The 19,678-nt window shown below is 42.3% G+C and overlaps 1 protein-coding gene across 4 annotated transcripts in view; it reads right to left on the reverse strand.

Annotated features, from left to right (window-relative positions):
• Nucleotides 1–4,551: 4,551 nt before the first annotated feature.
• Nucleotides 4,552–19,678, reverse strand: part of RBMS2 (RNA binding motif single stranded interacting protein 2) — an 86,150-nt gene continuing 71,023 nt past the window's right edge. For 3 of the 4 annotated variants that reach the window (XM_061206330.1, XM_061206332.1, XM_061206331.1), the window contains 11 exons: nt 18,875–18,966; nt 16,491–16,648; nt 12,028–12,107; nt 11,785–11,894; nt 11,285–11,331; nt 10,646–10,739; nt 6,678–6,755; nt 6,226–6,336; nt 5,513–5,593; nt 4,988–5,073; nt 4,552–4,882 (listed from right to left, as the gene is read on the reverse strand). In XM_061206330.1, coding sequence (XP_061062313.1) covers nt 4,993–5,073; nt 5,513–5,593; nt 6,226–6,336; nt 6,678–6,755; nt 10,646–10,739; nt 11,285–11,331; nt 11,785–11,894; nt 12,028–12,107; nt 16,491–16,648; nt 18,875–18,966 — 932 coding nt within the window. In that variant the 3' untranslated portion in view covers nt 4,552–4,882; nt 4,988–4,992. The remainder of the gene's footprint in view (nt 4,883–4,987; nt 5,074–5,512; nt 5,594–6,225; nt 6,337–6,677; nt 6,756–10,645; nt 10,740–11,284; nt 11,332–11,784; nt 11,895–12,027; nt 12,108–16,490; nt 16,649–18,874; nt 18,967–19,678) is intronic. The other variant, XM_061206333.1, reaches the window with a different exon arrangement.

Genomic DNA, 19,678 nt, shown 5'->3' on the forward strand with positions numbered 1-19,678 from the left:
TGTTTTGGTGACCCTCTAAACTAACTGGAATAGGTGGAGAAGGAACATCTCTGCTTTCAGCCCTATAAAAATCCCAGATGCCCTCTTTGGTGCATGTTTACCTTCTCAGCTAATGGCAGCCACTGGCAAGCTCTTATCCTCTCAAGTTCTGAGCTCTGCTCCCATGTTGGTGTTCCTGGGGGTGGCTCCCAAGCATTAGTTAATATTCTAAGCAGTCATTACTCAGCCTATCCCCCTGGCATACCACAGCAAGACCTAACTGAAGAGTTCACACTATTCTAGGGTGATAAATGAGGTAAAAATCTCAAAGAAGACATTCCAGAAACAGAAATAACCAGAAGAGTTTTTGCATTTGATCGTGAGCCCTTTGTAGCCCCCATCTTCCTAACCCTCATGAAAGGAAGGACAGAGTAAAGGAAGGAAAGAAGTAAACCAGGTGCTTGTGCCCATGTTCAATTGTGAAACTGTGAGGTAGGTCTTTAACAAAGACAAGAAAGTTCTGGGATACACCTGGAGAATGGTTCATTCCAAACAGACGTGGACATGCCAGGAAGAAGGAGCAGTGGTAACTGGGGTGAGAGGGCACCTAGCTTTCTCATTACTACAGTCATGTGGGGACCACCCCTAGGGAGGTGCAGCAGAATTCAGCAAAGATGAGAAGGGTGATAGAGCTCTCAGGCCCATCTCAGCTGTTGAAGGAAGACCCTCCTACGAAAGGAAGGAGTAAAAGCCGAGCAAACGAGGGATCTGCTAATGCTTGGAAGGACCTAAAATGCAGGTAGCATAGAAATGGAGTAGTTGGTTTAAGAGGGAATCAGGAAGGATCAGTATGACAAGGCACAAGGATTAAGACCTAGCCCTTACAGACTGGCTTTCATAACACCCACCCTCTTCTCTGAAGCTGGTCTAGCAGAGCCTGAGGACAAGTTTAGATCTGATCACTGACCCAAGTTTATTGCCCTAGGCCAAGAAGTTCAAGGTAACCCCCTCATAGGTACAATGCTGCTGCTCTCCCAAGAAGGGGGCGGGGGCGGCGGGCACGTGCATAAGAGAACAGCAACGATTTTTTTTTTTTCCCTAGAAGATGATTCTATGGGGATCCCTGCAACATTCCATTCCAGCAAGGCCTCTCACCTCACCTTTGTGGAGCAAAGTAACAACCCACATGTAGGTCCCCAAACGGTAGACACTGAAGCAGCAGGGAATAAGCAATGCAGGCAGGCACCAAGGGGCTGAATGAGCTCCCTGATCAGTAAGTTAGGAAAGGAAGAATGGAACTGGGCTGAGGTGGCCCAATCCAGGGATGGTCAGTAGAGCAGCATAGTCCTCACACTCAGTGCAAGTAATGTCCCCCTACTACCCCCATCTATTACTGACAAGGGCTGTTTATTACCTCTTCAGAGTCCAGGCTTCCTAGTCTAGGCAACTCTTCAAATCCTTTGGTTAAAAACACACTTTAAAAATAACATCTCTCCCCATCATCATTCCCACATCTTCCCTAACCTCGACCCACACCCTCCTCCAAAGGGTCTAATCAGCCTAGGGGCTGAGTATCATCTCAGAGCGAGAGAGGAGCAGTAATAACACCGGCATGAGATGGGATGGGCAGGCTCTGAGGCTAGTAAAGGATTGTATCATCTGAGAAAGGGATCTAGTATGTTCCATTTGACTGAAAAGAGAAAAATACAAAGTACTAAAATATTTTAAGAATGTTATGAGCATCTGTAATGAGCGGGGGTATGAAGTACAGAGAGAGTTATGACCTGGGCTCCATGAAGACAGGATTCAGAAAACATTAGCATAGTGTTTAAAGAGCCCAGCCCTAGGCTGTGAGCTTGAAGGCTCCCCCTACAATTCCTCTGCCACCACTGCCACCAATGGGGCTATTTCATGGGAGAAAAAGTATCCCTCCTTCCTTGTCTCCTTTTTCCAATCACTCACCCATGTTATGAACTGTTAGAAATGAACTAACAATTAGGCAAAAAGTATCATGAGTGTAACCCAAAAAGGCCCAAACAAAATTCCATGATGCCATTAACCATTACAAAAATAACTTCAGGCTCTCCGTCACTTCCCATGCCCAAACCTGCCCAAACCAGAAACACCCATTAATAAAATCCATTAAGCATATTCACATGAGAACACACAAAAGGTAACTTCAGAATTTTAAAACAAAACAAAGCAAAATTACAGCCATTTAAACATTTAAATACAGAGAAAGTAGACAGAACCAGGAATTCTGGGAGGCAGAGGAGCGGCAGCAGTGACATCAACAACAGTTTCTACACGTGAAAGGCCCTCATTTCACTAAGCCTCCTAGCAAAGCAAGGCTCCCCCAAACTACTATTAATTAAATGAACAGGATTCTAGATTTTTCTCCTTTTCTTCAAGGCCACTGACAAGAAATATATGGTGTATTTTCCTTGACTAAGGAGTAGAGACTCAGAAGCAAGAGATACCTGCCCAGCCAAAACCTTCTATAAAGTTACTGGGTTTGGGGCTGTTTTACATTAGATAAACCCTTCCTGAGGTTGGAAGTACCCGTGAGAAAATTAATAGTGGCGATTTTATCCTTTATACTTTACATCCTACCTATTGTCCCCTACCCCTACTCCCTTAACCCCAGGATGTACAAAAGGACACTCTAAGGGTAGGGAGCGTTAGGACTCAACTCTGGGATGGGTGGAGGGGAGCTAGGCCCAAGCTCTATGTACAACAACTGATAATACAGCTTCTTCCCGCCCAGTAGCATCTCCTTCTCCCCTACAGAAACTGAACACCTGTTTCTCCATTCTCCATCATTTGGCTTTCTGTCTGATTGTCTGGTGGAAAGGCACTTGACCTTGAAGTGAAGGGGAGCAGAACTCTCCTTTCAGTGCAGAAGGGAGTGACTGGGAAGAGACAGGTGCAGGATCTTATTTCCTAGAAGATGGACAAAGGCTTCCTCCTATCTGTCTCCGTGTGCATAGTCAGGTCTTGCAGGTGGTGATGGAGTTGAAGAGCAAATTATAGCCCTTTTTTGAAGGACTCCTGACCTTGTAAATAGTGAGATGGGGTTTATGGCCCTTTTCTATCCCAGCTCCCTGCTGTCCTTCCACAAGCAGGAAGATTATTTTTGATGTCCTGGTTCCCTGGGAAAGGGGCCCAAACACACTAGGGCAGGTTGCTCTGGACAGTTACAAAGAGCTTTGTCCTTTCCCGCCCCTGCACAGCACACACACAGAACAGTCCCCACCTCTATCCCTCTGAACGTGTGTGTGCACATGGCACAAGCCTTTCAAGGACAGCTCTTGCTGTACACAGATGTGCCAAAGGTCAAAGCCTGGGGAAAATTCAAGAACCTCAGTTCTGTCCCTCTCAACTAGCTGCCTGAGTGTCAAAAGGCACTGTGTGTCCAGGGTTGGGATGGGAATTTACCAAGTCCTCTGGTACAGGAGGCAGGGATGATACTGTCTACATCAAGGTTTCCTAACCTTGGTACTACTGACATTTTGAGCCAGATAATTCTCTGCTGGGGAAGTTGGGGCTCTGCTGTGCCCTGCAGGGTGTTTAGCAGAATCCCTGGTCTCGAACCACTAGCTGCCAGTAGCACACAGCCCCACCCCCAGGCACAACAACCAAAAATGTCTCCAGAGATTGCCAAATGGCCTCTAGGCGACAAAACCACCTCTTTGAGAATCGTTGGTCTAGAGGTAAAGCAGCTGATTGTCCGTGGTGGGGAAGGAACCTAAATGGATTCAGCAAGGTCACAAAAGCAAAGGCTCTGAGCACAGCAACGATGTGAGATAGGGAAGAGAGAGGCCCTGAGACCCAGGGCAGAAAAGATCCTCTAGGAAGCAGAAAAGCAGGTATTCCTGAAAAGCTGTAGCAAGGGAAGACATTTTCTCAGAGGATGTGGTGTTGGCCTCGGCAGTGAGAAGAGTTAGTCAGAAGTCAGTAGGTCCACTCCTCTGGAACTCGCCAGGGAAAACCTAGTCTTCATCCAAATTTGGATCAAGGATGGCTTCCTAAGGCTGTGGTATTGTCTCCTTAGTGAGCCTAGGTCACATCTCTGCTTCCAGAGGGCAAAGTCTAGTCTTTCCTCCTAGGATGTGGCAGGGCAGAGGGAGGAAAAGCCACTTCCACTGCCTGCTTAGTGTTCTACCTTGTTCCTTGCCCAGCCCCCCAAAATTCCATATGAAATTTCATTCAAAAAAGAAATTCACAAAATTAAAAACTGTAAAGAGGCAAAGTAGGCAGGTTCTGCTGTATGGAAAAGAGAAAAAGAACACTCTGGATCAGAGAAAGAAGGCATAAAATGTATGTTAAGAAGAGATGGGATGTGTGATCTAAGAACTTTATAAAACAAAACTTTAAAAGTCTGCATATTTTCTTACACCCTCGCCAAAAGGTCCATAACTAAACTCAGTAAGTAGGGCCCACAGTAGGACTCCATCAGTGTTCTAGCACCACACCTTTTTAAGAAAATAATTTGTTTAAAAAGCCTTCCCAAATAAGTCCAACACATCAAAAACTGTTTTTCATAAAGACGAGAACAAGCTCCAGGCACCGTGTCTCTTTGGGGTAGGGAAAGAGTATATTGCAGTTTAAAACAAAACATAAAACTTTCTTCACAAAAGAAAAGAAGTCTTTTTGGTCTCCTTGACTGTAGCACACACACAAAGTGACAGTTCCTCCAGGCTCCACCAGGAGTGGAGGAAGAGCACAGGGCAGGAGTGCAGAGACTTCTTTTTCCAGGCCCAGGCCTGTGAAAACCGATGACCAAGTGTTAGTCCTCAGCTGGGCCCACAGAGGGGCTGTATTCCTGGTCAGCCCTCTGGAGTCTGGAGCATCAGCATCTCCAAGAATTCATTTATACTCAACAAAGATGGGGAGGGAAATCCTAAAGGAGGCATAAGCCAGAGAGGGTAGGGAGGGGGAATGACAAACATGAGAGTCTGATTTCAGGCTGCTCAGCCCACCCCGCCCCTCAGTATGTGATTCTTACCACTGTTACTTGTTGAACTGGAAAGAATAGACCCCATGGTCTGAGGGAGCATCCACCGTCACTTGATTTTGCTGGCTGCCGCTGTCCTGTACCACAGCCAAGGCAGGAGAGTCACCTTGTGCATCCTTTCCTCACCTCCCACTGAAGCAGCCTAGTTAAGTTGCGTGTCCTCCCCAACCAACCCATTCCCACACACCTGTGTGAGTGCACACACACACACACACACAAACACACACGCACACTCAGAGCATCACTTCCCCAACGTTTAGAGCAACCCATCCTCTTCCCAGGACACACTAGTCAATACAAGCCAGCATCCTGGGATTAACTACCATCTGCCAAATGAGAGGAAGGGCCTCATTCAAAGATACAAACTAAGTCTTTCCTTCCTACATTCTTCACATCCCTACCAGCTATTTGTGAACACAGAATCAGCATCACTGTGAGAGGAAGATTTTGATCAGGGGAAAATGTGCCTCTGTTCATTTTCCAATCTTCAATCCAAAGAGATTATAAAGCTCTTACCTCAACTGAAACACTGGAAGAAGGCACAGGGGTGTACTGGGAGATGTACGCTCCTTGCATAGCTGCAGCTGTTGGCATATACTGGAATGAGATACATCAATAGGCTTAGAGCAGTGATTCTTGGCTACATTTAAAGCACCTGGGGAGCTGTAAAAAATATGAGTGCCTATTGTTCCGTCCCCAGAGATTCTAATTTAATTGTCCTAATTTAATTGTGCTCTTTAAAAGCACTTCAGGTGACTCTAAAGTACACTGGCTTAGAGAGGCTTCTAAGTACATGACTACCTTTTCCTCCTCTTTCCTGTCTTCTGCTTTTTCTCAACGCACTGCCTTCTCTGCTTTAAGCCCTCCTGAACAAATCAGAATGCATCCGACCTACAAGAAAACTAATGAGCTTCACCCATTCTTCCTGTTACTACTTTGATAAAGACTTCTAGGAAAGTGTATGAACTAGATAAACTAATATGTAGGTAGAAACACCATTTATTTAGTTGCATGAGTAAGAATCAGTTAAAATGAATGAGCTAAAGAGCAGAATGGCTGTATTCCTAGCTCACGGATTATTATCTTTTTAGTTTATCGCCTTTTCTGAGTGTGCCCTCGATGACACTGAAGTGATTCCCATCCTTATTCAAGAGTAGTTAAACCTAAGAGTATTACACATGTATTCTTTGCTTGGTAGGAGTTTATAATAAAAAAATATCCTGCTTTACTGTGCCCGTGCTGCTGAGTGAGAGGTGGCCCAGTTGCTGGGTAAGAGGTCCCATCATGGAGGCAGGCTGGAGAGAAATAGGATGATCCATTCCTGGCGTCAGAACTGAACCCTAGAAGCAGCAACAAAGGACAGGGTTAGTTGGCAGCATCCTGTGAGGCTGCCTGAAGTGGTGATTCATGGCTACCAGAACCACTGAAGACAGACATTTAAAAATCCTGGGAAATGATAGGTGAGCAACGACCCAGCTATGCAGCAGGAACAGGCACTCTGCCCATCAGTCTGGAGGGATCCTTGTCTAAGAATAGCAAACTCACAGAATTTAAGGTCAAACACCTGGGTTACACAAGAGACTGAGCCAGAACTCACACCCTTATCTCCTTTCATCAAATCCCACTGTTTTTCTTTACATCAAATTGCCTCTTTGGCTTTTGCCCACTTCTGAACACTCACTGAAGGCTGCATGAGGTATGACTGGTGGTGCATCCAAGACAGGTTAGGTACTTGTAGAGGAGATGTCTGAGTTACTCTCTAATGCAAGCAAAAATAAACAAACAACAATGTTAATTGCCTAGAGACTATTATTTTGTCCAATGATCTGATAATGTTCAGCAAAACCCACATAAGGTTGGAGTGTGCCCCCCCCTCAGAAACTGTAAATATTAAGAATAAACTGTTTAAAAAATATTAACAACTCTTACACTTCAAGTAATCCAATTTTAAACTGGGCTACAAATTTGAATAGATATTTCTCTAAGAAGATACACAAATGGCCAACATGCACATGAAACAGGTTCAACAACATTAGTCACTAGGGAAATGCAAATCAAAGCCACAGTGAGATACCACTTCATACCCACCAGGATGGCTATAATTAAAAAAGGACACAATAACAAATGTTATACACTGCGGGTGGGGATGTAAGATGGTACAGGGGCTTTGGAAAACAGTTTAGCAGTTCCTCAAAAAGTTAAACATAGAGTTACTATGTAACCCAGCAATTTCACTCCTAGGTATATACCCTAGAGAAATGAAAACACATGTCCACACAAAAACTGTGCACAATAGTTCAGAGCAGCATTATTCATAATAGCCAAAAGGTGGAAACAACTCAAATGGCCATCAACTGATAACTGGATAACAAAATGTGGCATATCCATACAATGGAATGTGATTCAGTCATAAAAAAGAATGAAGTACTGATACATGCTACACATGAATAAACTTTGAAAACATGCTAAGTGAAAGAAGCCAGACACAAAAGACATGTACTGTATGCTTCCATTTATATGCAATGTTCAGAATAGGCAAATCTATAGATGTAGAAAGTATATTGGTCATTGCCACGGGCTAGGGGTAAGGGCAAATGGGGAATAACTACTAATGGGTACACAGTTTCTTTCTGAGGTGATGAAAGTGTTCTGGAATTAGATAGTGGGGACAGTTGCATAATTCTATAAATATACTAAAAAATACTGACTTGTACACTTTAAGAGGATGAATTTTATCGTCTGTAAATTATATCTGAATTTTAAAATTAAAAAAAGCAACAAGAAGCTAGAAATGCATCTTGATAAACAAGTAGGTTTATTCCACAAATATAAGGATTGTTCAAGATCAGAAGCTCTACAAACATAAGTCAAAATTGAAGAAAGAAAGCCATAGTGTAATATTAGATGCTGAAAAGACATTTTAGAAAATTCAGCAGCCATTTACTTTTTAAAAGAATCACAAAATAGGGAATTCCCTGGTGGTCCAGTGGTTATGACTCAGCGCTTTCACTGCCGCGGCCCGGGTTCAATCCCTGATCAGGGAGCTAAGATCACACAAGCCCCGAGGTGTGACCAGAAAATAAATTTTTAAAAATACCACAAAGTAAAATAGAGACGAGAAAGAAACTACTTACATATATTAAAGGTTATTACCAAAAACTATCTGCAAACCTTAACCCAAACAGAGACATATTAAAACCACTGCAATTATAGTAACCTATTAGGTAGTGGGGTCAAATAAATACAATTAGATAAGAACACAGTTGGCATAAAATTGAAAAGGAGGAGAGAACTATTATTTTGCATCAATGATATAACTGTATACCTAGAAAACCTAAGAGATTTAAGTAAAAAAAAAAAAACTAGTAGTAATAAGAGGATTTGGTAAGTGAGCGGTATACAAGATAGACAAACATAAATCAGTAACTTCTCAGTGTATCAATAAGCATCTAGAAATGCTTATAAAAATTACAGAACACTTAGAAGTATATTTAACAAGAAAAACATAAGACCTACATAAATAAAACTAAGATCTTATTGAAGGACATAAAAATTTGAGAACATGAAAAGAAACACCATATTTTAGGTGAAAAGACTTAGTACTTTTTAAGAAGTCAATTCTCTTTAATATATAGATCTAATGTAATTCCAATTAAAATCCTCCCTCACAGATTTTTAAAAATTAGATAAAATGATCATAAACTTATACAGAAGAATAAATGCCAAAACACAGCAAAGAAAAGTATGAAAGAGTGGAGAAGGTTTTGTCTTATCAAATATTAGAGCATACTATGAAAGCCACTGTAATCGAATCAATACATTATTGAAATAGGAACAGACACAATGATCACTGGAAGAGAATAAAGGATACAGAAAAAGATTCCAGTGTTTACTATATGACAAAGGTGGCATTTCAATTCAGTGGGAAAAGGATGGATTATTTAATAATTTGGTGCTAGGATAACTGGTGAACATTTTGAAGGAAATACAATAGAACCCCTATCTTATGTCATATACAAAAATAAATTCCTGGTTATTATACATTTAAATGTAGAACAACGAAATACATCTTGGGGACCATATGTACAATACAGGGACTGGGAAGACCTTTTAAATTAAGACAAGAAATTCAAAAGCTGTAAGTAAAAAAGCAAACATATTTAACTATACACAAATTTTTAACTTCTGTATGGCAAAAACTAGCGATTCCCAGTGTACGGTCCCTGCATCAGCAGCAGCAGCAGGAGCAGCATCTGGGAACTTGTTAGAAACACACGTTCTTGCCTCTCACCCTAGACTCGCTGAATCAGAAATTCTTGCTGTGGTGCCCAGTAACCTAGGTTTAATAAGTGATTCTGATGCACAGCTAAAGTTTGAGGACCATAAAGTCAACGGAAAACAATTAAATTTGGAAAAAAAAAACTTGTAACAAAGATAACATTCAGAAGATTAGTACTTGTAATATTGACAGTTTTTTTTTTTTTGGCTGTCCCATGTGGCTTGTGGGACCTTAGTTCCCCGACCCAGGATCAAACCCATGGCCCCTGCTTTGGGAGTGCAGCATCTTAACCACTGGACGACCAGGGAAGTTCCAATAATATTGATAGTTTTTATAAGTTGATGGGAAAAGAATAACCAAACAGGAAAATGGGCCAAGCATATGAAGAGCAAATAAAAACATGACCAAAAAAATGCTTAAAATCAGCTGCAGTCAGGGAAGTGCAAATTAAAGTAACAATGTACTTTACATCTATCAAGATAGAAAAAATTTTAAAAGAGCAATGTCACCTCTGGCTGGAGGGAAATGGGTACTCATATGTTGCCAGTGGAATGTGAATTGGCACAGTCTTTGTGGAAAGCAATCTGGAAACATCTATAAAACTGAAAGTCCGTGTATTATTCAACCTAACAACCTCACCCCTCAGACTCTAGCCCCCAGAAACAAAAGCACTCATATGTGAGGATACAGGCAAAAGGATGTTTACTAGAGCATTATTTGCACCAGATAAAAACTGAAATCCAAAGAATGCCTTTCACTGGGGTATAGTGGAAGAATTCTGGTATATGTGCAGCATAAAATATAATGTTACTATTAAAAAGGAAATAATTAGAACAGAGCTGCATAAGAACTACCTGGAGGGCTTGTTAAAACTCAGATTGGTAGGACCCGTCCCCAGGGTTCCCGCGAATCTGGGGTGGAGTCCAAGAACTTGTGTTTCTAAAAATCCCCGGGTAGTGCTGATACTGCTGGTCCAGGGACCACACTTTGAGAATCACTGGTTTAAATGAGAAGAGTAAAGTGTAAAAAATATATTTAATATGGCAAATTTTTGTAACATAAACAATGACTTCCAAAACCCTATACTTATGTGTATATGCAGATAACAAAAAATATGGAAACTAGTAGGAAATTAACATGGGTTTGCTTGTGGGAGTGGTGGACAGAGAGTAAAAGGATGCTTCTACAACAGTCTATATACATGTAGTGTGATCAAGTGTTATGCTTTTATGTAACACTATTTGTGTATAGTATGTATAAAGGAAAAAAACAAAAGAACAACAAGTAGTTCCCAGCCTAAAACACAATGGTAGGGAAAACCACCACACCCTTTTCTGGGCATGAACATACCTGATATGAAGACAACATACCTGATATGAAGACACAGGAGATGGAAGATACGGGGACAGTGCAGACTGAGCAAGCATCCTGTTGGGGGTGATGTTATAAGGAGCTGGGTAAAACCTGTAGGAAGGGACATCATCAGTAAGGAGTCACAGGAAACTACAAGACAAGGGCCCCCACTGATAGACACAGCCACTTCCCACTAACTACTCTTTTTTATTTAAAATAAATTTATTTATTTAATTTTTGGCTGCGTTGGGTCTTCGTTGCTGCGCGCGGGCTCTAGTTGCTGCGAGCAGGGGCTACTCTTTGTTGCGGTGCATGGGCTTCTCATTGCGGTGGCTTCTCTTTGTTGTGCAGCATGGGTCTGGTCGTGTGCGCTTCAGTAGTTGTGGCACGCAGACTCAGCAGTTGTGGCTCGCAGGCTGTACAGCGCAGGCTCAGTAGTTGTGGCGCATGGGCTTAGTTGCTCCGCAGCATGTGGGATCTTCCCGGACCAGGGATCGAACCTGTGTCCCCTGAATTGGCAGGCGGATTCTTAACCACTGCGCCACCAGGGAAGTCCCACCACTGACTACTCTTTAAATATCAAGATGAAACATCCGAGTGCCTGGACACAGGCCGTTGTCATTTTCAGGTGGCCTGTTTATAGAAAACACCCTTACCCATTCTGAAGAGCTGTGGTGGGGTCATAGGTCAAGGCCATACCACCCTATAAAGAAAGAACACAGCATGCACATTGTGAGCCCTTAGGTGAGAACAGGAACAAGCTCAGAATTTCAAGGCTGAGGATCTATTTGGTTCAACTGATTAAAAACAAAGTCTGAACTAATCCCACTACAACTGTTCCAGGGTTTTTCTGGTTGTGCAGGATGCAAAATTCCATTCAAGATCCACACTGAAGAGCATGTTAAGCAGCCAGCATCTCTGTTACATACTGTAGCTCTCAAGTTTACCACAGAAATCAGGCCATGGAAATTTCCATTCCACTTTTTTTTTTTTTGGCCGCTTTGCTCGGCATGCAGGATCTTAGTTCCCCAACCAGGGATAGAACCCGTGCCCCCTGCAGTGGAAGCATGGAGTCCCAACCACTGGACCACCAGGGAAGCCCCATCCATTACATTTTAATGTCCTTAGTATTCCTGTCTCCTAGAGGGCCTCTTACCATGTCTCCATTCCTTGGCCAGGCCCGTCCATTTTGCACAAATTTTCCTTGGTTCTGTCGTTTCTTTGGACCCCCATCAGCAAACTTGCAAAGCAAGGGATCAGATGGGGCTGCCAAGAGAGAAAGCAGACAGGCAGCTGAGTCCCACCTCACTTAGTCCACTCACACATGCAAAAATCCTCCAGAATCTTCACAGGAAGTCATAACCTGTGGCCCTCTCAGCCTGATTCCCAGATGCCTCACCTGGTACTCCAGGGGGTGTCTTAATATATTTTCCATTAAAGTGGGTGATGATGGCTTCACACTTCTCTGTGGACTCCATCCTAAGGAGCACAAGAGGAGTTAGGGTCTACCTTCTCCAGGATCTGTACTCTCCTTATATTCGAAGAGAAAGCTCTAAGTTCCCAGCCCCACAAATGCTCCAAAAGTTGTCACTACAGAAATACAGAGTTTCCTCCACACAAAGTCAAGGTATCTTAAAGAGGCAACCCCAGCTTCTAATGAAGGTTTTCTCAACTGGCTCCTGTCGGGGTCCTGAAAGGAATAATGGAGGTCTTCAAACCATGAATATTCCAAAGAAGACACTGATAGATGGGCCTAGTATTGTGTCTGGGTCCCTAAATAAGAATACAATGGCTGTTACCATTATTTTTTATTACAAAATTCCTAATGGAAATTGTTCCCTCACTTTTTTTTTTTTTTTTTTTTTGCCACGCTGTGCAGCTTGTGGAATCTTACTTCCCCAACCAGGGACTGAACCCAGACCACAGCAGTGAAAGTGCTGAGTCCTAACCACTGGACCACCAGGGGCTCCCCTCTTCCCTCACTTTGATAAAACTGTGCAAGCTAAGAATTTGTCAATATTTATTTTTTGCTTCTGGTTATAATTATCAAGGTCTAAATAGCTACTGATATCATCATTAAGATTTCATGAGTCGGGGCGGGGAGGGATAAATTAGGAGTTTGGGGTAAGCAGATACAAACTAATAAATATAGTACAGATAAACAACAATGTCCTACTGTATAGCACAGGGAACTATATTCAATATCCTGTAATAAATCATAATGGAAAAGAATATGAAAAAGAATAAATATATATGTATATGTATACATATATTATCTATACATACATATAAACACATATGTATACATATTTATGAAAAAGGATATAGATATAAATCACTTTGCTGTATACCAGAAACTAACACAATATTGTAATTCAACTATATTTCAATTTTTTTAAAAAAATGGGAGAAAAAAAAGATTTCATGAGTCTGTGGGAGGAAAGAGTATTAAGACAGGGTTTATGGTCCAGAGTGATAGAAAAAACAATGTTAGGAACTACTGAGTTAAAGTGTCTTGTTGGGGAAAGAGGACTGAGTAAGAAATCAGAAAATCTAGATTCCAGCACCCGTTCACCACTCAAAGGCTCTGTGAGTTAGAAAATGCACGAAAACCCTTCGGACTCATTCCTCATTTCTGCTTCAAATCTCCATCTACCTTATTACACAGGGCTGTATAGATCAAATGAGATAATGCATATAAATGTGTTCTAAAATGATAAAGATCTATATAATACAGGGTACAGTATCTTCCCCTCTTTCCATATTTAAAGTAAGTCTCAGTATATTTTCTATGCCAATAACCACTAAAGATATGAACCATTCCTATGAAGGCAGTTACTAAAAAAAGGCCTCAAATGGAAACTTTTAGAGAAAAGAACCTTAGGTGTCCTAGAGCAAGAAGTGTTGAGTTGGGTTACTCCTACTCCTTAGTCTTTCAAAAGGGTGAGCAGGCATGGAGGGTTTTAAGAGAATCACTTTCAGGACCTCAACTTCCTCATAAACTCTTTCCTAAAACTGATGTGCCTGAGGGAGAGCTTGTGATCACTAATGATCAAGGCCAAAGTCCCCTCTTACAACCACTCTTCTCAATATACTTCGAACTCATCCCAAAGCTCAACACAAGGCATGGAGGACTAAGTTACATATCTTTTTGTTAAGTCAGATGTTTCCAATTCTTCCTTCCCACAAGCTAGAGGACTCAACAAGTTGTCAACTGACACATAAAAAAGTCATTTTGGATGATAGATCACCCTGGTCTTGGCATATAATTCAGAAGGAATTCAAAGAATTCCTATTATAGCAAAACTCTTTCCATTCCCATTTACTTATTTATGTGAACAAGGTTCCTCACCATGAAAACAAAACACAGGAACAGAACTGGTACTAAACTCTGTCTTGTTACAGCAATAAACAATATTCACTGATGGCTACATGATCTAATTATATAAATCTAAAAGGAGCATTTCCAATAAAATTTATATGAAACAATTTTGTATCAACATTTTAATATATTTATGTTGTTTGGGGCAACTGTGAACTAATTATAAAGATAATTTTCTTATGGATTAATGCATATAGACTCAGGGCCACAGGAAAAAAAATTTATATACATATTTTCGTTGCAGAGAAGTAAAACAGAATGATCCATACAAAGACTTTCAACTATATAAGTATTTTACACTAGAATACAATTCTGTAGGGAAATACAATGGAAATACAAGATCAAGAAGAAAAAAAGAACACTGTAAGAATGATGTAATGGGCTTCCCTGGTGACGCAGTGGTTGAGAGTCTGCCTGCCAGTGCAGGGGACACGGGTTCGAGCCCTTGTCTGGGAGGATCCCACATGCCGCGGAGCGACTAGGCCCGTGAGCCGCAATTGCTGAGCCTGCGCGTCTGGAGCCTGTGCTCCGCAATGGGAGAGGCCGCGATAGTGAGAGGCCCGCGCACCGCGATGAAGAGTGGCCCCCGCTTGCCACAACTAGAGAAAGCCCTCGCACAGAAACGAAGACCCAACACAACCATAAATAAATAAATAAATAAATAAATAAATAAATAAATAAAATTTAAAAAAAAAAAAAAAAGAATGATGTAAGAGTTATGACTTTAAAAAAAATGCCCTAGGTATTTTTAAAATGATTTTGTGTATCAAATTGCTATGACATTTAGATCTCATTTAGATACATTTTTAAATGATATGATAGTTTTATTTAAAATGTCAATATTTATAAATTGCTGGAAATTATACTTTGCAAGAATCTAAATGTATGAAGAAAATCTGTAGGTATTAATGTAGAAACACGCAAGAGATTTCATAGTTTTTTAAGTTTTCAAAGCCATATTTCCCAAACTGGGTTTTGAGGCACCCTGGGCCATTGTGATGAGCTCACAGAGGCACAACAAGGGATATTTTAACTTTCTGAAGAAAATACAGCAATACCTATTGGATATCTACTGTAAAGACGACTAACTCTAAACAGTTCATCATTTCAACATTAGATCACCCTACAATCCTTTAGATAACATATTTTTGCAAAGCTGGTTTTTCAGTGGTTGCTATGACAAAAGCAAGTACCATAAGAAAACTAATGTGTAACAGGAAATGAGGGTGTAACTGTCCAATCTGATTCCAAGGTTTGAGAAGTTGTGTAGTGTCCAACAGGCACACATTCACTAGAAAGTATAGTTATTTAAGAATGAAATAAAAATATTTTCTCTTTCAATGTATTTTTCAAATAACTACAAAGTTGTTAAGATATTTATTAAACACTTTTTGAATTGTCTAGACCATTTAATTACTTAATAAATTGAATTGTTAAGTATTTCTTTTGTCTAGGGCTAAAAAATTATCGAGACAACTAAGGTGCCATGAACTGGAGCTTTTGCTTTAAGAGAGTATGGAGCAAAAAAGTTTGACGATCACAAACCTTAGAAACTCCCCTTTAGTTATACTTGGGATTGCCAGCAGGTGGTGCCACCAAGATTGAGTTGGCTAGGGAAAAGGTCCTATTACTTGTTCTCAAGGTCTAAAACACTCTATAGAGTAAAGGAATGTTCTTGGACCAGAGAAGATATTATAAAAGAAAAAGGGACTTTTAGATCACTTACTCCAATACTTTTCAAACTTTTTAGAAAGGCAACAGAATCTCCTTTCAAGCAAAATCTTAAATAAAAGCAGAACCATTTCCTAAGTGGGCTAAAAGAGGCTGAAGCCCTACAATAGTGACCCTAAGCTCAGAAGAAGGTACCCTGAAAAACTCTGCAGCTCTAGGGAACACCTTAAGAAAATCACTCATCTAAATCTCTACTTCACAGAGTAAACCAAGGCTCATAAAGATCTGATATCACATGGGCAGTTAGTCGCAGAGCTGGTTCTAAAATCTAAGACTCTCAACAGATCTGAAAAGGTAGACCAAATCTTCCATTTCATCCTGCTGATCCTGAAGCCAGAAGGATAAGGGCTCTGCTCCCGTGAGACCTTGGGCAAATCAGTTCATATTGAGAATTTTGGTTTCCTTTTCTATAAAATGGAGAATTAATATTTATTTCACAGATTAAATGAGATAACAGGATGAGAAATACTCAGTAAACTATAAGAAGATATGGAATTATTTTATTCTGGTTAGGTCTGAATCAAAGGAACAAAGGCTAGAATAGCAGGAAGTAATGGGGAAAGGATAAAGATTTGGGAGAAAATAGGTTTGTGAGTATTGTGACCTAAAATTAAATGAACTTTTGATTTACTGCAAGTACTTTCGACTAATAGTTTGGTCCTGGGGGGAGCAGGGCACAGACTTTTTGGTGACCTTCTAAGTGACATTCCTTATTAACCTCATCATTTCCCATTCTTGGCATCCCTCACCTTGCAAAGCCAACCCCTCTGCTGGTCCCACTGGTGTCTCGAAGGATTCTAGTGGAAATGACCTGGCCAAAGGGCTTCAGCATTCCCTCCAGTTCTTGCTCATCCATTGACAGTGGGAGGTTTGAGATGTATAAATTTGTGGGGTCCTGCTCCTGTTGCTATGGAAATAAAAGTGAAAAAATGAATTTCATATCTCTTAACCCTCTCCCACCCTCAGTGGGCAGCCACAAAATGACATCTCAGAAAAGAGAGAGCAGGAAGGTATGCACATAAACAAAGCGAATCTTAACGATTTGTAACACCTAGTCCCACTATCATGGGTCATGGGTTATATATTGAGTCCGGGCCAAAAAACCCCACAGATTTAATATTTCTAGTACTGTACAAGCCCACAATACAAGCCATCAATGAAGTTTTTGGCTGTCTCTTTAAGAACTAGGCAGAGCAGCGCTCTTCTCTCCTATCCAACAGCCCAACAGCCTGTCCCAGAGGCTGGATTCTCTTGGACTGCCTTTGCTTCCCGGGCTGGATTGTTCTGGGTAATCCCCCCACTCCGCTCTTCCAGCCACAGCAGACTCCTCTTAGTAGGAACGCCTGTACACTCCCTGATGGAGGGAAAGCAGGAGGAGGAGAGAAGGGAAAAGGGAAGCCAGTGTGCTGGGGGTTGCACTAAGAGCCAGATGTATAGCTCACTGGGTCACCACGGAGCCCTGAAAGTTCTAGTCTCATAGGAAGTCTAAAGTCACTCTAATGTCAGAGGGCTTTTCTCCAGAAAGAAGAGGTGGGAGAGGGCCTCCCTGGTGGCGCAGTGGTTAAGAATCTGCCTGCCAATGCAGGGGACATGGGCTCGAGCCCTGGTCTGGGAAGATCTCACATGCCACGGAGTAACTAAGCCCGTGAACCACAACTACTGAGCCTGTGCTCTAGAGCCCATGAGCCACAACTACTGAGCCCATGTGCCACAACTACTGAAGCCTGCATGCCTAGAGCCCATGCTCCACAACAAGAGAAGCCACAGCAATGAGAAGCCCGCGCACCGCAACGAAGAGTAGCCCCCACTCGCCACAACTAGAGAAAGCCCACGCACAGCAACGAAGACTCAACGCAGCCAAAAATAAATAAAATAAATTTTTAAAAATGTCCAATTTAAAAAAAAAAAAATGAAGAGGTGGGAGAGCCCTTCCAGTGGGCAGAATCTGCAATATGGCAATAACTTCCTAGAGCTGTATTATTAAGAATTTAAGAAGTCACTCTGCCCTAGACAGTGGGTCACCAGCAACCTTAATCCCTCTTCTGTCTTTCCCTTCAGGGCTTCCTTTTCTTTTTTTTCTTTTTCAATTAATTTTTATTGGAGAATAGTTGCTTTAAGGGTTTCCTTTTTCTTTAACCATTACAGAAAGGGACGGCTGGCAGGCCTGCCTCATCAGCTCCACACAGGGTATTCACAAGGACTTTAGAACTAAGGCAAGGGGGCAATTCCACCTAAGAGAAGAGAAAAGCCTCTAGCTTTCCAGTAGTCCAAATGAAAATAAAAATTCCAGACACATCTGAGAAAGGAGGGACAGTTTCCTTCCTTGCTGTGGCTTCCCCTTCCCCATCCCCTCCCAAAGGCCACCCCCCTTCCCACAGGGAACAGTGTTGGGAGGTGGAAAGCATTGTTCTGAACTTCTGAGTTGCACAACTGGCTTCTTCAGAGAATGTTGCAAAAATACCACAAGCTGTCTGGTAGGGAGGTAGGGCCAGGTTAGAGATGGGGAAACAGCTGGAGGAAGGCAAGAAGCCTCTTGACCCTCTTGCCTGCTTATAATACTTGATGAGAGGAAGAGAGCTGACAGAGCTACCTGCCATAGATTCCGATACCATCTTCCTGTAGCAGCCAAGAGGTGCTCAACGGGACCCTGGCCTAGAGTCTTTGGCTAGATATAGTCAAAAAGTACTGCAGGGACTTCCCTGGTGGCGCAGTGGTTAAGAATCCACCTGCCAGTGCAGGGGACACGGGTTCCAGCCCTGGTGCGGGAAGATCCCACATGCCGCAGAGCAACTAAGCCCGTGCGCCACAACTACTGAACCTGTGCTCTAGGGCCCGCAAGCCACAACTACTGAAGCCCGCGCGCCTAGAGCCCGTGCTCCGCAACAAGAGAAGCCACTGAAATGAGTAGCTCATGCACCGCAACAAACAGTAGCCCCCGCTCAACGCAACTAGAGAAAGCCCGCGCAGCAATGAAGACCCAACGCAGCCATAAATTAATTAATTAATTAATTAAAAAAAAAAAAAAGCACTGCAGATAGCCCTTGCCCATCAACCGCATGGCTCTTAAACCTCTGGAAGCCTTTGGTGCTATCTACAACCCCTCAGAGGAATAGACACGGGGTAATACCCTTACCTTTGCCATCTGTGCTTGCACACCACTGGCTTTCAGTGCTGTTACAGCTTTCTGTGCTGCTGAAGGACTGTCAAAGTCCACAAAGCCATAGCCTGGAACAGGGAAACAGCATCACTGGGAGGTGGGGGGTGTGAGGGAGGTAGGAGGCCCAGGCTTTTCAGGAAACAGAGGAGGAGTTACGATCCACGCAATAGAAGTGGTAGGGAGGAAGAGAAATGAAGAGGTTTCAGGTGGTTATCCACGTGCTCCTCAAACCCTGTGAGATTTGGTCTACTTTATAGCTAAGAATGCCAAGGGCAATGAGGTCTTTATGGTATCCTTGCCTTCCTCCCTCTCCCCTAAGAAATCCTAGGTTTCAAGAATTAGGCTCCTCTAATAATTCACAGCCCCCCTCTATTTCCAAAAGAACCCCCTTCTCTTTTCTAGGCACACCCCCAGAAATGCTAGGCATGTAGGAAATACAGCCTCTCCACAGCAGATAATCAGCCACCTGCTGGAAGAAGCCCCTCCTCACCCCAATGTACAGCCCTTTCCCCTCCTTCCACTCTTCCATCCCCACCTAGAATTGCTCAAAACCCCAACAAACCCAACCCACCTCCACAAACAAAAGGCATTTACAATGCTTTGCTAAGCAGAAATAAACTCACCTACGAATATCTACCATCCAATCCAGGGAAACATGACACCCAAAGTAGGCCCAGGGGACTCAAAGGCACTCTGTGCAGGCTTCTAGCCTTGGGTCCTCAAAACAGCATTTTCAGCTCTAGCTATCTGGTCACAAAGAATCTAAATACCTACTAGTCT

The sequence above is a fragment of the Eubalaena glacialis genome, chromosome 11, assembly GCF_028564815.1.
Source record: "Eubalaena glacialis isolate mEubGla1 chromosome 11, mEubGla1.1.hap2.+ XY, whole genome shotgun sequence".
Taxonomy (NCBI): Eukaryota; Metazoa; Chordata; class Mammalia; order Artiodactyla; family Balaenidae; genus Eubalaena; species Eubalaena glacialis.